At 42.1% G+C, this 13,562-nt stretch overlaps 2 protein-coding genes across 2 annotated transcripts in view; one reads left to right on the forward strand and one right to left on the reverse strand.

Moving 5' to 3' along the window:
• LOC138966065 (O(6)-methylguanine-induced apoptosis 2-like) overlaps nt 1–13,562 on the forward strand; it is a 342,886-nt gene that overhangs the window by 19,975 nt on the left and 309,349 nt on the right. The window lies entirely within an intron of this gene.
• Nucleotides 1,113–7,995, reverse strand: LOC138966052 (neurensin-1-like; the record flags this gene model as incomplete). The annotated part of the gene is given in 2 exon segments (XM_070338142.1): nt 1,113–6,732; nt 7,774–7,995. Coding segments are annotated over 2 exon segments (843 nt in total). The 3' UTR covers nt 1,113–6,007.

The following is a 13,562-nucleotide window of genomic DNA, read 5'->3' on the forward strand; positions in this document are numbered from 1 at the left end:
TAACAAAGGCAGAGATTAGGTACAAATCAAAAGTAATGTGTTAAATATCACACTCACACCAGCTTCACATTCACAGAGTGACAGATTGGTAAAAATTAAAATACATATAATGTGTTCAACGCTTTATTTAACTGAACTGTCATTGTCAACATATATATAAAAATTAAAAACAAAAAACTCGTAACACTGAATTCAGGGAAATTTTTAGTTACTGTCTTCAGCAGCACTAAAGTAAAACGAAATAGAAAAAATAAAAAAGAAGAACAAAAAACACACACACACATTACACATTTACAGGTTCACAATAAATGCTCGAAGGTAATATCAAAGTAAGCACTAAAGCAGACACCAGACTTGATCCCAAAAAGGAAAAAAGAATCGCTTCTCCAAACATAAACATACAAAGTTAGAAATACCATTTCTCGAATAACAATGAAATGAAAACTCACACACACTGAAGCAGAAATAATAGGTAATCTAAAACTAAAGAGCTTCACACATAAACATACAAAGTTAGAAATAGAACTACAAGTTCTTGAATAATAACAAAATGAAAACTCATGCACACACACTGAAGCAGAAATTATATGTAATCTGAAACTAAAGAGCTTCGGTCAATTTCTCCAAGTATCGCACTTTAGTAACGTCACTCAATGATGTAATGTACTTCTCTTTTGGCTGGTCGACCGTTTTTGTTCCTGATTTTGACATTATTCAATTAAAACACTCCCGAATCATCGAGCGGCGCACTGACGCTACTAGCCGTTCCGCTTCTTGCCCTCCAACCCATTTCTGCGTATCACGTGACACCGCTCCGAAGTACGCAAAAGGGAGACCTCCATAGCACCAGTAATTGAAATTGACTCTATAGGTGTGTGTGTTTGTGTGCATTTGCGCGCACGTGTGTATTCGTGTTCTTCCATGCATTAGTGCGTGCGTGTGTTTTTGCCTCTGTGTGTGTGTGTGTGTGTGTGTTTGTGTGTGAAGTTTGTGTGAGAGAGAGAGAGAGAGAGAGAGAGAGAGAGAGAGAGAGAGAGAGAGAGAGAGAGAGAGAGTCTTGCAGAAACAAACTCATTCTCGCAGAACACACACGAAAACCTGCACACAAGACCCAAGATGTCAGTCAAGCCACTTTTGGCATGAACATCTTTATGCATTTTTAACGCAACAACAGAAGCCGAAGAAGCCGTAAGGTGGAGGTAAAACCACAGTCACAAGCTAACTGGGTCGACGACTAATGACACTGAAACGACACCGACTGAACAAACCAAGGCGTCTCTTTTTGATCCTGTATTCCAAAGTGACATCTCTGACGTCATAAGCAGAAAAAAGTTGGAGAAGACGTCATAATGAGAGGCATTTCGTCACGTAAAACATTGTGTCACCTCTTCCAGGAACTGACAAAGAATTTGGAAAAAGAAGTCTGTCTCGGCGATTTGGTCATATCAGCAGGAGAAAATGAATCATAAGGTCAGCACCAGGCTGTGCATGTATCGGTGACATTAACTCCCTCCGCCATTTTCAACCCTAGTAGTGCTAAAATACAATTACAGCTTATCTGGCCAAGGCGTTTACATTGTTTGTTCGTTCATGGGCTGAAACTCCCACGGCTTTTACGTGTATGACCGTTTTTACCCCGCCATTTAGGCAGCCATACGCCGCTTTCGGAGGAAGCATGCTGGGTATTTTCGTGTTTCTATAACCCACCAAACTCTGACATGGATTACAGGATCTTTTTCGTGCGCACTTGGTCTTGTGCTTGCGTGTACACACGGGGGTGTTCGGACACCGAGGAGAGTCTGCACACAAAGTTGACTCTGAGAAATAAATCTCTCGCCGAACGTGGGGACGAACTCACGCTGACAGCGGCCAACTGGATACAAATCCAGCGCGCTACCGACTGAGCTACATCCCCGCCCTGGCGTTTACATTCAATAAGAGCATCCTTCTACTTGGACAAATGCCAAAAATGAACAGCCTGGTTGCTTCCTGTGAGAGTCGGAATCGTTTTCTAAATTAATTTCGCAGATTGACAAAGATGCCATGGCCCGAGTGAAAAAAAAAATATCTAAATGTGCACAGAAAACAGCCAAGGCTGAAGACTTTTGGCGTGTGCCCAAGAGGAATGATGCTGGTAACCAAGGTAACAGCCTGAGCGGATCTAAGGAGGATTTACAATATGGTCAGCATGGAATGGAGGAATTACCTTTAATTCAGCCTGCTGTCTACATATTGCCAACATGTATTAACATCGGTCATTATCAGTCTACTCAGGACTATAAGTTGTGTCTGTAATGAGTTCAAAGGCAAAGTAGTTCGTGACGCGATTTGCGGATCAAGTCTTGGTTGATTGACGGATCAAGTCTTGGTTGATTGACGGATCAAACCTTGGTTGATTGACGGATCAAGTCTTGGTTGATTGACGGATCAAGTCTTGGTTGATTGACGGATCAAACCTTGGTTGATTGACGGATCAAGTCTTGGTTGATTGACGGATCAAGTCTTGGTTGATTGACGGATCAAGTCTTGGTTGATTGACGGATCAAACCTTGGTTGATTGACGGATCAAACCTTGGTTGATTGACGGATCAAGTCTTGGTTGATTGACGGATCAAGTCTTGGTTGATTGACGGATCAAGTCTTGGTTGATTGACGGATCAAGTCTTGGTTGATTGACGGATCAAGTCTTGGTTGATTGACGGATCAAACCTTGGTTGATTGACGGATCAAGTCTTGGTTGATTTCAGGCCAAGTCGAGCAGAAACAGGCAGTCCTGGGCCTTTCTCTTTCTTTTCCATCCCGATTTGTACAAATCTGTTCAAGTTACGAACTTACACGATCCGTGATATTTGGCTTTTGACCAAAGGTGGCAAATCTTCAGTAATTGTGTGTCCGATAATGAGGTATCACTTAGTCACGAAGCAAGGTGTTAACGTTTTTACAGGCGATGTTCAAAACAGACAGCAGCCTATTATTTTTCGTGAAAAAAGGTGCGGTGCTTTGGTTCTCTCAGTGGAAACGGCTTGATGGGTTCCCATGGAAACCATGCATTGCTTGTAATGTACACTCGCTCATTATTATCTCTCAGTGGACAGCTCTGATAACAATTCAGAATCTAGCTGTGAGTCATTGCAACCACCATCTTGGGGACATTCTAAGACAAGTCACAGCATCATTTATTTGTGTGTGTCCGCAGTGTCACTTGTTAGTCTAATTAAAGCCCGTTAACGTTAGGTCGAGGTTCCAAAAACTAACCTTTCTTTCTGTTTGATGTTGTGTGTGTAAGTGTGACAACATCAACTAACGGTCATCGTGTGTGTTTGATGTTGTGTGTGTAAGTGTGACAACATCAACTAACGGTCATCGTGTGTGTTTGATGTTGTGTGTGTAAGTGTGACAACATCAACTAACGGTCATCGTGTGTGTTTGATGTTGTGTGTGTAAGTGTGACAACATCAACTAACGGTCATCGTGTGTGTTTGATGTTGTGTGTGTAAGTGTGACAACATCAACTAACGGTCATCGTGTTTGTTTGATGTTGTGTGTGTAAGTGTGACAACATCAACTAACGGTCATCGTGTGTGTTTGATGTTGTGTGTGTAAGTGTGACAACATCAACTAACGGTCATCGTGTGTGTTTGATGTTGTGTGTGTAAGTGTGACAACATCAACTAACGGTCATCGTGTGTGTTTGATGTTGTGTGTGTAAGTGTGACAACATCAACTAACGGTCATCGTGTGTGTTTGATGTTGTGTGTGTAAGTGTGACAACATCAACTAACGGTCATCGTGTTTGTTTGATGTTGTGTGTGTAAGTGTGACAACATCAACTAACGGTCATCGTGTGTGTTTGATGTTGTGTGTGTAAGTGTGACAACATCAACTAACGGTCATCGTGTTTGTTTGATGTTGTGTGTGTAAGTGTGACAACATCAACTAACGGTCATCGTGTGTGTTTGATGTTGTGTGTGTAAGTGTGACAACATCAACTAACGGTCATCGTTTTTGTTTGATTCATCCAAGTCAATGATGGACAATTAGAAATAAAAGCTCTTGACAAAACAAGTGTCATTTAACAATTAGTCAGGATCATTCCACAGCCGAGACTGTCTCAGCGGCATCCACTAGCATCCAAAAATGTAGAGACTGCTCCGATTATGTTATTTTTGTAATAAATGCAAAAATTTGATGCTGATCTGTAAACGATTCGTGGCAAGGCCAGCGTATTGTTTAAAGCTGTCAATTAACAATATTGTGGATTATTTTGTGCAGATCTTGTCCAAATGCTAACGTGATAACGAGAGCTTGCAAATAATTAAAAGCAAAACGGGTGTGCCATTTTCTTCTTGTAATACAAATGAGGTGTTTGCTTCGAAATGGTGTTTAATTGGTCTAATCCTTTGACGCAAATGGATGCTGTTGATGACCGAATAAAAATAATCAGCTAGAAAAATGGGAAAAATGCACTTGAATTGTGACCAGTCGTCACAACTGATAAGAAGATTTCGGGAGGATTTATTTTTGATTAGTTGTAGGCCTGCTTCTCAACAGTTGTCGGTCATCTGTTGTTGTTTTTCCAATCTGAAAATAATGAGACTGCTCAGATGGTGTTAGCCTATGTTTGGAATAAATGCAACAATTTGTAAAAGATTCGTGGCAAGGACAGCGTCACGTTTAAAGCTGTCAATTAAACAATATTGTGGGTTATTTTGTGCTGATCTCGTTCTAAAGCTAACGTACTAACGATAGCTTGCAAATAACTAAAAACAAAACGGGTGTGCCACTTGAATCGTGACTAGCCGTCACAATAACATATTTCAGGAAGATTTATTTGTGAATAGTTGTAGGTCTACTCTCATCAGTTGTCGTTGATCTGTTGTTGTTTTTCCAACAAGCAATGTCCTCTGGTTGGAGTGCAGCTGAGTACATAGTGCCATTCAGCAGCCTATAGAGATGACTTGCGTCCTTCTTAACTTAAGAAAACTTTAAGAGGCCAGAGACGGACATTCGTAAACGGGTTGTACGTATCTTAATTTTTTCCTGAAAAATGAAAAGGCCTTAATATTCTTCAGTAGGTTGGAGTCCGTCTTTTTGGAGTCCGTCTTTTTTGCCGGGTGTAAAAAGAATCGGTTTCGGTGTTTCTAAAGACACTGTCAGAGATTTGTTCGTAATGCCAGAGTTGTTGTCATCAGTCCGATTATTAGTTCATTGTGAGCAGTGAAACAGATTCAGCATGAGTCGGGTTTCAAAGCCGGGTTTCATTATTCTTAGAGTTGTGCAACAACATTCTCTTTCCATGACAACACCATTGGTTTTATTACTATTTCCAACTAGCCCTCAATCTTCCTTAATGTTAAGAATAGTAATAAGAGGTTCCTTCATAAGAAGCGGTTTTCGTGATCTTGAGGAACAGAGCAAGAACGTGCTGAAGCAAGGCAGGAGTTTTCATATTGATTTTCAACGGCTTGGTATTGTCCTCTTGAACAATGTCAAAGAGTTTTTGTATCACTATCCTTTCAAATACTAAAACTGTTAGTACGCTTCTGATGGTTCATTGTTAGTTGTCCGGAAGAGGTTTTCATCTACGACAAGACCATAGCTGTCATTTCTCTTGCTTTGAATAATGCCAGAACTGTCACCACATGTGACAAGCCCAGTGTTTTTATTGTCGTTCTGAACAAGGCCGAGGTTATCACTGTGTCATTTTGAATATCGCCAGAGATTTCATCATCTGACGATAGTTTTCAGTCTCATTTTAAACAAGGCCAAATCTTTCTCATCGTCATGTAAAGCAGGCCGCAGTTAAGACCCGCACAGGGGACCTCATCAGCATCATGACCTTAACCAAGGATATGAAGGTCACGACCTTGACCAAGGATGTGAAGGTCACGACATTGACCAAGGATGTGAAGGTCACGAACTTGACCAAGGATGTAAAGGTCACGACCTTGACCAAAGGATGTGAAGGTCACGACCTTCACCAAGGACACGAAGGTCATCAGGGCGGTCAGTCCGTGTAGGGAACAGTAGCGGGCTGTGCCAGCGCGGACTGTTGGGGGGCTTGGTGGGCGGGCTGCACGTTCTTCACCTTGGACGTGGAGGGGATGGTCATCTCCACGGGGCTGAGCGGGGGCTTCCCCCTTCCCCCTCCTCCTTCCCCCTCACCCCCTTCCTCCAGGTCGTCGGGGCCGCGCAGGGGGACCTTCATGGTGTCGTCGGCAGAGGAGTCGTCGTCGCAGTAGTGCGTGAGAAAGCTGGGGAAGAGGAGGGACATGGCCAGGGTGATGCCCCCGATGCAGAACAGCACCAGCCCGATCAGCTTGCACATGTCCAGGGTGGTGTTGTAGTTTTTGGCGCTCGTGTCGATGTACCATTCCCCGGCCGGCTTGTTCTCCCCGACCACCACGGTCTTCGGGGGCACCAGGTAGCCGACGAGGATCCCCACCACCCCGAACAGGAGCAGGTTGACGCCCACCCACATGAAGATCTTCCACCAGATGGGCGGGCAGCGGCGGCGCCTGGGGTTGGGGTGGAGTAGGTACATGTCGTCGTCGTCCTCGTAGACCGAGGGATCCTTGAAGCTGGCGTGGCTGTCGTAGAAGTTGTGGAGGTAGGACTTGACCCCGAAGTACATGGGGCAGCTGCGTTTCCTCTTGGTGGTGGCCGTGGTGGTCGAGCTGGGCTCTGTTGTGCCGCCGCTGGTGGTGGAGGGATCCTCGCCTGTGGTGTCTGCTGTGGACATAATTATGGGCAGATTGTATGTGTGTGTGTGTGTGTGTGTGTGTACGGGGTGGGGGGATGTTTGTGTGTGTGTGTGTGTGTGTTTGTGTGTGTTTGTTTGTTTGTGTGTGTGTGTGTGTGTGTGTATGTGTGTGTCTGTGTGTGTGTGTGTGTGTGTGTGTGTGTGTGTGTGTGTGTGAGTGAGAGAGAGAAAGAGAGAGGGAGAGTGGCAGACAAAAAAATTGAAAGAAAGGGTGAGAGACAAAATGCTCCCGTACGCGTGTGTATGTATGTGTGTGTGTGTGTGTGTGTGTGTGTGTGTGTGTGTGTGTGTGTACGTACGTACGTGTGTGTGCGCACGTGTGTACGTCTGCGTGTGTATGTGTACGTGCGTGTGTCTGTGTGTGCACATTAGTGTAATGCACAGCTCCATGGGAATCTACTTCAATTCTTTTAACCTGAAATATTAAGACCCCCAGGGTTATCTGTCCTTTTTATGTTTTAAAGGAATCAAAGTCAATTGTCTGCAAATGCAGTAGGCAACCTAGGGTCCCTTTTGCCTTATATACATGAGAGCATCAGGTGCACATAGCAAATACAAGCTAATCGAGGTTGCAGATGTTCAAGTGAAGACTGCAGTTTGGTGCTCTTTGCTCAAGAATGAACAAGTTTGCGGCTTGTTTATTGATCAGTTTTAAGTTCTAAATTTTTTTTTCGCGTTGTGAAATTGTTATGCAAAGAGAATTTTCGCGTGGAATTCAAGGCTACACTTTTACTTTCCTTTTCCTTTTCTCTTGCTTTTTGTCTTGGTTGGTTTTTAGTTTTTAGTTATTTTGTTGTTGTTCTTCTTCTTCTACTTTTCTATTTTCTTTCTTTTTTTAATTTCCGTTTTCTTCTTCTACTACTTTTTTTTAGTTTTTTCTTCTTTTTGTTATCCCTTTGTTTTTGTGACTACTTAAAAGGTTTTGTCCAAACACACACTCTGGAAAGCTGGTTTAATATGCAACCTCATTAAAAACCAACACAAAAACATGTCAGTCTCAATCAGCTCACCTTTGCTACCCCGTTTACTGGTTGGCTTCTCTCCCGGAACCGGATGCACCTCTTCCGCCATCTTGACTGGTGTGTCCGAGTCGGTGGAAACCAGGCGAGTTCTCTCCTCCTTCGACATGGCGGCGCTGACCTTGACCGTGACCTCTAGGTGGTCGCTCGCGCTCCTGTCCAGAGGTCAGGATGTGGGTGCACTCCTCGGTGCAAGTTGGCGCTTTATGACATCTGCGGACACAAAAATACAATGCACCGTTACAATGCACCGTTACAATGCACCGTTACAATGCACCGTTACAATGCACCGTTACAATGCACCGTTACAATGCTGTTTACATAACGTGGACTTGAATGGTAAATACCGTATAGTTTTTTGTTTTTTGTTGCTCTACGAAAGAACACGATGTAATCGGGAAGAAAACAAACAAGACTCGAATAGATAGCCCCCCCCCCCCCCCTTCCCCCCACCGTGCTTAGAATGAGAATTAGGAACGTTACTGTAGACATGAACAGAAAAAATACGACACCGTGGACTAAGACTTTTAGAAATATATACAGATAATATATCATGACAAAATGTCGCAATTCCGGCATCTACCATGCAGCTCCTATATGCTTTTCAATTTTCATACTATTGATTTTATTATTGACATTTTTTCCCCGTACTGTATCAGTTTTTTTTATATTTTATTTTTAACCAAGACGTAAAAGGCGACTCCGAACAGCAACAAAAAACCCACACACAAAAAAACAACAAAAGAACGCAGAGAGAAAAATGGTCTTTTCTGACAACGCAGATAAAATCACAAAAACCAGACCAATATCTCCGCTATTTTGAGTTCTTTTTGAACAAAGCCAAGCAGTGAAAGCTGAATACAAAGCGGCCATAATTGGGTGTTTTGTGCCAAGGAAACCAGAATGGAAAATACTATAGAGTCACGTGCATTCTTCATGTGACAGGTAATGACGCCAGCGCATAATCAATGCAGAAAAAAGGTTATCTCCGACACCGAGCGGGAGGGGGTGGGGGGTTGGGAGAAAGAGAAACAAGTCGCGTAAGGCAAAAATACAACTTTTAGTCAAGCTCAGTCGAACTCACAGAATGAAACTGAACGCAAAGCATTTTTTCTGCAAGACCGTACACTCGTAGCATCGTCTGTCCACCGCTCGTGGCAAAGGCAGTGAAATTAACAATACAGAAAAGCGCGGTAGCGGTTGCGCTGAGGAGGATAGCCCGCTTTTCTATATCTCTATTCTTTTTAACTCTCTGAACGTGTTTTTAATCCAAACATATCATATCTATATGTTTTTTGGAATCAGGAACGGACAAGGAATAAGATGAAATAGTTTTTAAATCGATTTCGGAAAATTAATTTTAATCATAATTTTTATATTTTTAATTTTCAGAGCTTGTTTTTAATCCGAATATAACATAATTATATAGTTCAAAGAGAGAGAGAGAGAGAGAGAGAGAGAGAGAGAGAGAGAGAGAGAGAGAGAGAGAGAGAGAGAGAGAGAGAGAGAGAGAGAGAGAGAGAGAGAGAGAGAGAGAGAGAGAGAGAGAGAGAGCGACCGACATTCAGCTACTTCTTTATTTGGTGTTTAACGTCGTTTTCAACCACGAAGGTTATATCGCGACGGGGAAAGGGGGGAGATGGGATAGAGCCACTTGTCAACTGTTTCTTGTTCACAAAAGCACTAATCAAAAATTTGCTCCAGGGGCTTGCAACGTAGTACAATATATTACCTTACTGGGAGAATGCAAGTTTCCAGTACAAAGGACTTAACATTTCTTACATACTGCTTGACTAAAATCTTTACAAAAATTGACTATATTCTATACAAGAAACACTTCACAAGGGTAAAAGGAGAAACAGAAGCCGTTAGTCGCCTCTTACGACATGCTGGGGAGCATCGGGTAAATTCTTCCCCCTAACCCGCGGGGGGTAAGACATTCAGCTAGAGAGAGAGAGAGAGAGAGAGAGAGAGAGAGAGAGAGAGAGAGAGAGAGAGAGAGAGAGAGAGAGGGAGAGAGAGAGAGGGAGGGAGGGAGGGGAGAGAGAGCGACTTGCCGCTAGAGAGATAGATAGAGAGAGAGAGAGACAGACAGACAGACAGACAGACAGACAGAGACAGAGTCAAGGCCAACTGCAAGAGATTAAGCCTTTGCCCACTCTATGGACGTGTTGCCATGGGAACTGGACGGAAATTGCGGGGTTTAGAATTACACGAATCGTTATCCTCCCTTGTCACCTATACTCTATATCCGCTTACTTCTAGACGTGTTTTAGGCTTTCTGTTTAAGTACCTTATGCACTCGTGGGCTAAACATTGCAACATTTCCCTTTCTGTTGGAAGTTGTAATGAATGGAGGGGGTTATAGCTTCTAGTACGATTGCGTTTCTAAGATTCTAAATAATTATGGAACTGCCTAATTATGTAATACCCGTGTGTGTTTTTAAGCCTTTTTTTTCCCTAAAAATAACAAGAATCGTTCTACCGTCTCAGAACGTTCATAGAAATACTTGAAAAAACACAAAAATTATCCTTTCAACTGTACGTATTAAATCAAAAATGACAAGTCGCGTAAGGCGAAATTACTACATTTAGTCAAGCTGTGAAACTCACAGAATGAAACTGAACGCACTGCATTTTTTGACAATGACCGTAGTCCGCCGCTCGTGCAAAACGCAGTGAAATTGACGAGCCTGTTTAGCGCGGTAGTGGTTTCGCTGTGCTGCATAGCGCGCATTTCTGTACCTCTCTTCGTTTTAACTCTCTGAGCGTGTTTTTAATCCAAACATATCATATCTATATGTTTTTGGAATCAGGAACCGATAAGGAATAAGATAAAATTGTTTTTAAATCGATTTCGGAAATTTAATTTTAATCATAATTTTTATATTTTTAATTATCAGAGCTTGTTTTTAATCCGAATATAACATATTTACATGTTTTTGGAATCAGAAAATGATGAAGAATAAGATGAACGTAAATTTGGATCGTTTTATAAAAAACAAATTTAATTACAATTTTCAGATGTTTAATGACCAAAGTCATTAATTAATTTTTAAGCCACCAAGCTGAAATTCAATATCAAAGTCCGGCCTTCGTCGAAGATTGCTTGGCCAAAATTTCAATCAATTTGATTGAAAAATGAAGGTGTGACAGTGCCGCCTCAACTTTTACAAAAAGCCGGATATGACGTCATCAAAGACTTTTATCGAAACAATGAAAAAAAATATCTGGGGATATCATACCCAGGAACTTTCATGTCAAATTCCATAAAGATCGGTCCAGTAGTTTACTCTGAATCGCTCTACACACACACACACACACACACACATACACACACACACACAGACACACAGACACAGACACAGACACAGACACACACACACACACACACACACACACACACACACACACACACACACACACACACACACACACACACACATACACACATACACCAAGACCCTCGTCTCGATTCCCCCTCTATGTTAAAACATTTAGTCAAAACTTGACTAAATGTAAAAAAGAAATGGAATGATAAAAAAAAACACACACAAAAAGACAATTGAACAAACATAATAGTAAACAGCAGGCAACCTACCAACACCAAAACCAACCAATCAGCCAACAAAATTCATCTGTCAACATTTATCTGTCAACATTTTGAACACGATGAAACAGTCTTTTAAATCTGGTGAGCGTACCCAGTCAGAATTGATCATACCGATATGAACTGTTTTACATCCAAGCACACGCGCGCACATAAACACACTTTCCTCCGAGGAGGAATTGAAAACTCTGGAACTTCAATCCGATATTGCGCAAGTATCCTTAAAGGTCACAGTTGCAGGTGTGGGGTGGAGAAACACAGACAAAAAAGACATGGCTTCAAGGAAAAGTCAAAAGGAACAAGAAACTAGCTGTCGAGTAAAAGAATATAAGGTCGCTGGAACTATTTGCACATCCACCCAGCATTGCGTCAGATCAGCCTTCTGAAAGGTCGCAGATGCAGAAGGGTATAGAAAAACAACCTTCTTCATCTCCATCCGGGTTTCTTGTCGTCACCTGGGATCACATCGCCGATCAGCTCGCTGTACAACAACAACAAAAACAACAAAAACAACAACTACAACAACAACATCAACAAAGGCAGCGACAACAACAACAACAACAACAACAACAACAACAACAACACAACATCAACAAAATTGTTTGAACATCGCGCCAGATGTTCGTAAAGGACACGGACGCAGGTGTGATAGTTACAGAACAACAACACAAACTACATAAATACATGGCTTTGAGGAAAAATAGAAAATGAAATAGAAAACTAGTCTCGAGGCAGTGTCGTAAGTGCAGCTGAAAATAAGTATTGACCGCAGATTGCGCCAGATCTGTCTAAAGGTCCAAGTCGCAGGTGGGGTATCAAAATACAAACAAACAAACATTCAAACAAACAAACAAAAAACAAACATTCAAACAAACAAACAAACAAACAAAAACAAAACAAAAAACACAAAAACAAATAGAAAAACATAAAAACAAACAAACAAACAACAAATCAAACCCAACAAAAACAAACATTAAAGTGGCATTACGACTAATACACAAAATTAAGAAGAACATTGTTGTCGTTGCCATGTGAACGGCATCTTAATGAAGAATCACCATGGTGCTGATGGATGACTTCAATGCAATGGCCCCACCACATGAAACCTAGCGTTAAACTTTTCTTTTATCTGACTAGAAGTATATTATTATCTTGATACGGAATCTATTCTGAGCAAACCTCTGTTCACATGTGAAACAAATAGTGAATAAAGGCTCGGACTGGAATCACGCCATTGAAAAGATTACGACATGCACTATACAATTCTAAATTTGGAACAGCCTGTTTTTGAAGATCACGTCTTATTTGGGCATCTCGATAAGTCACAGTACGGCTTTGCTCCCTCCGAGTAAAACAAATTTAAACACACACACACACACACACACACACACACAGCACACACACACACACGTATACACACACACACACGCACACACGCACACACACACACACACACACACGCACACACGCACACACATACACACACGCACACACACACACACACACACACACACACACACAAGCGCGCCCTCCTCCTCCTCTCTCCTCTCTGCCCCTATCTATCCACCCACCACCACACCATAACATACCTAGACCAGTACAGGGAATTGTTACGGCCTTTTTTCTTTTCCAGAACAACCCCATAAAGTAAGCCTACATTCGAGCAAAGGAAACAGTGCACCCAGGCAAATACTGCCACTCAGTCAGCACAAAATCGATTGCAAAACAAATACCTCATCGTGTTCCGTTACGGAAGCATCGAGTGACCAAATAAACAGTAATGAATTAATGCCTGGCATTTAACGCAAGCAGAGTAACATTACTCGACTATGATGATACGATACAAACAAAACAGAAGAACGGAGATTCTGGTTTTTTTTACTACCAATTCCTGCTCACGTTCCTTCTGTATCTCGGCTCAGCTTCATGGGTTGTGTTCACAGTGTATGTAGCTGCGTAGTTTGTTAATCATTTCAACGCCGGACTCAACACAGAAAACAGAATCGCCAAGTTAACTAGCTCCTGGTTGAGCTGAAAGGTTGTTTACTTGATACTTATTGTTGTAATTTCCTGTCGCTCTCGGAATTTTTCTTCTTCTTTCTAATAATGACGACACTGATACGGCAGGCCTTATTTCAATTGCGGACACACTGCAGAAAAATGGACTCGC

Source organism: Littorina saxatilis, linkage group LG5 (assembly GCF_037325665.1).
Source record: "Littorina saxatilis isolate snail1 linkage group LG5, US_GU_Lsax_2.0, whole genome shotgun sequence".
In the NCBI taxonomy this organism is placed as follows: domain Eukaryota; kingdom Metazoa; phylum Mollusca; class Gastropoda; order Littorinimorpha; family Littorinidae; genus Littorina; species Littorina saxatilis.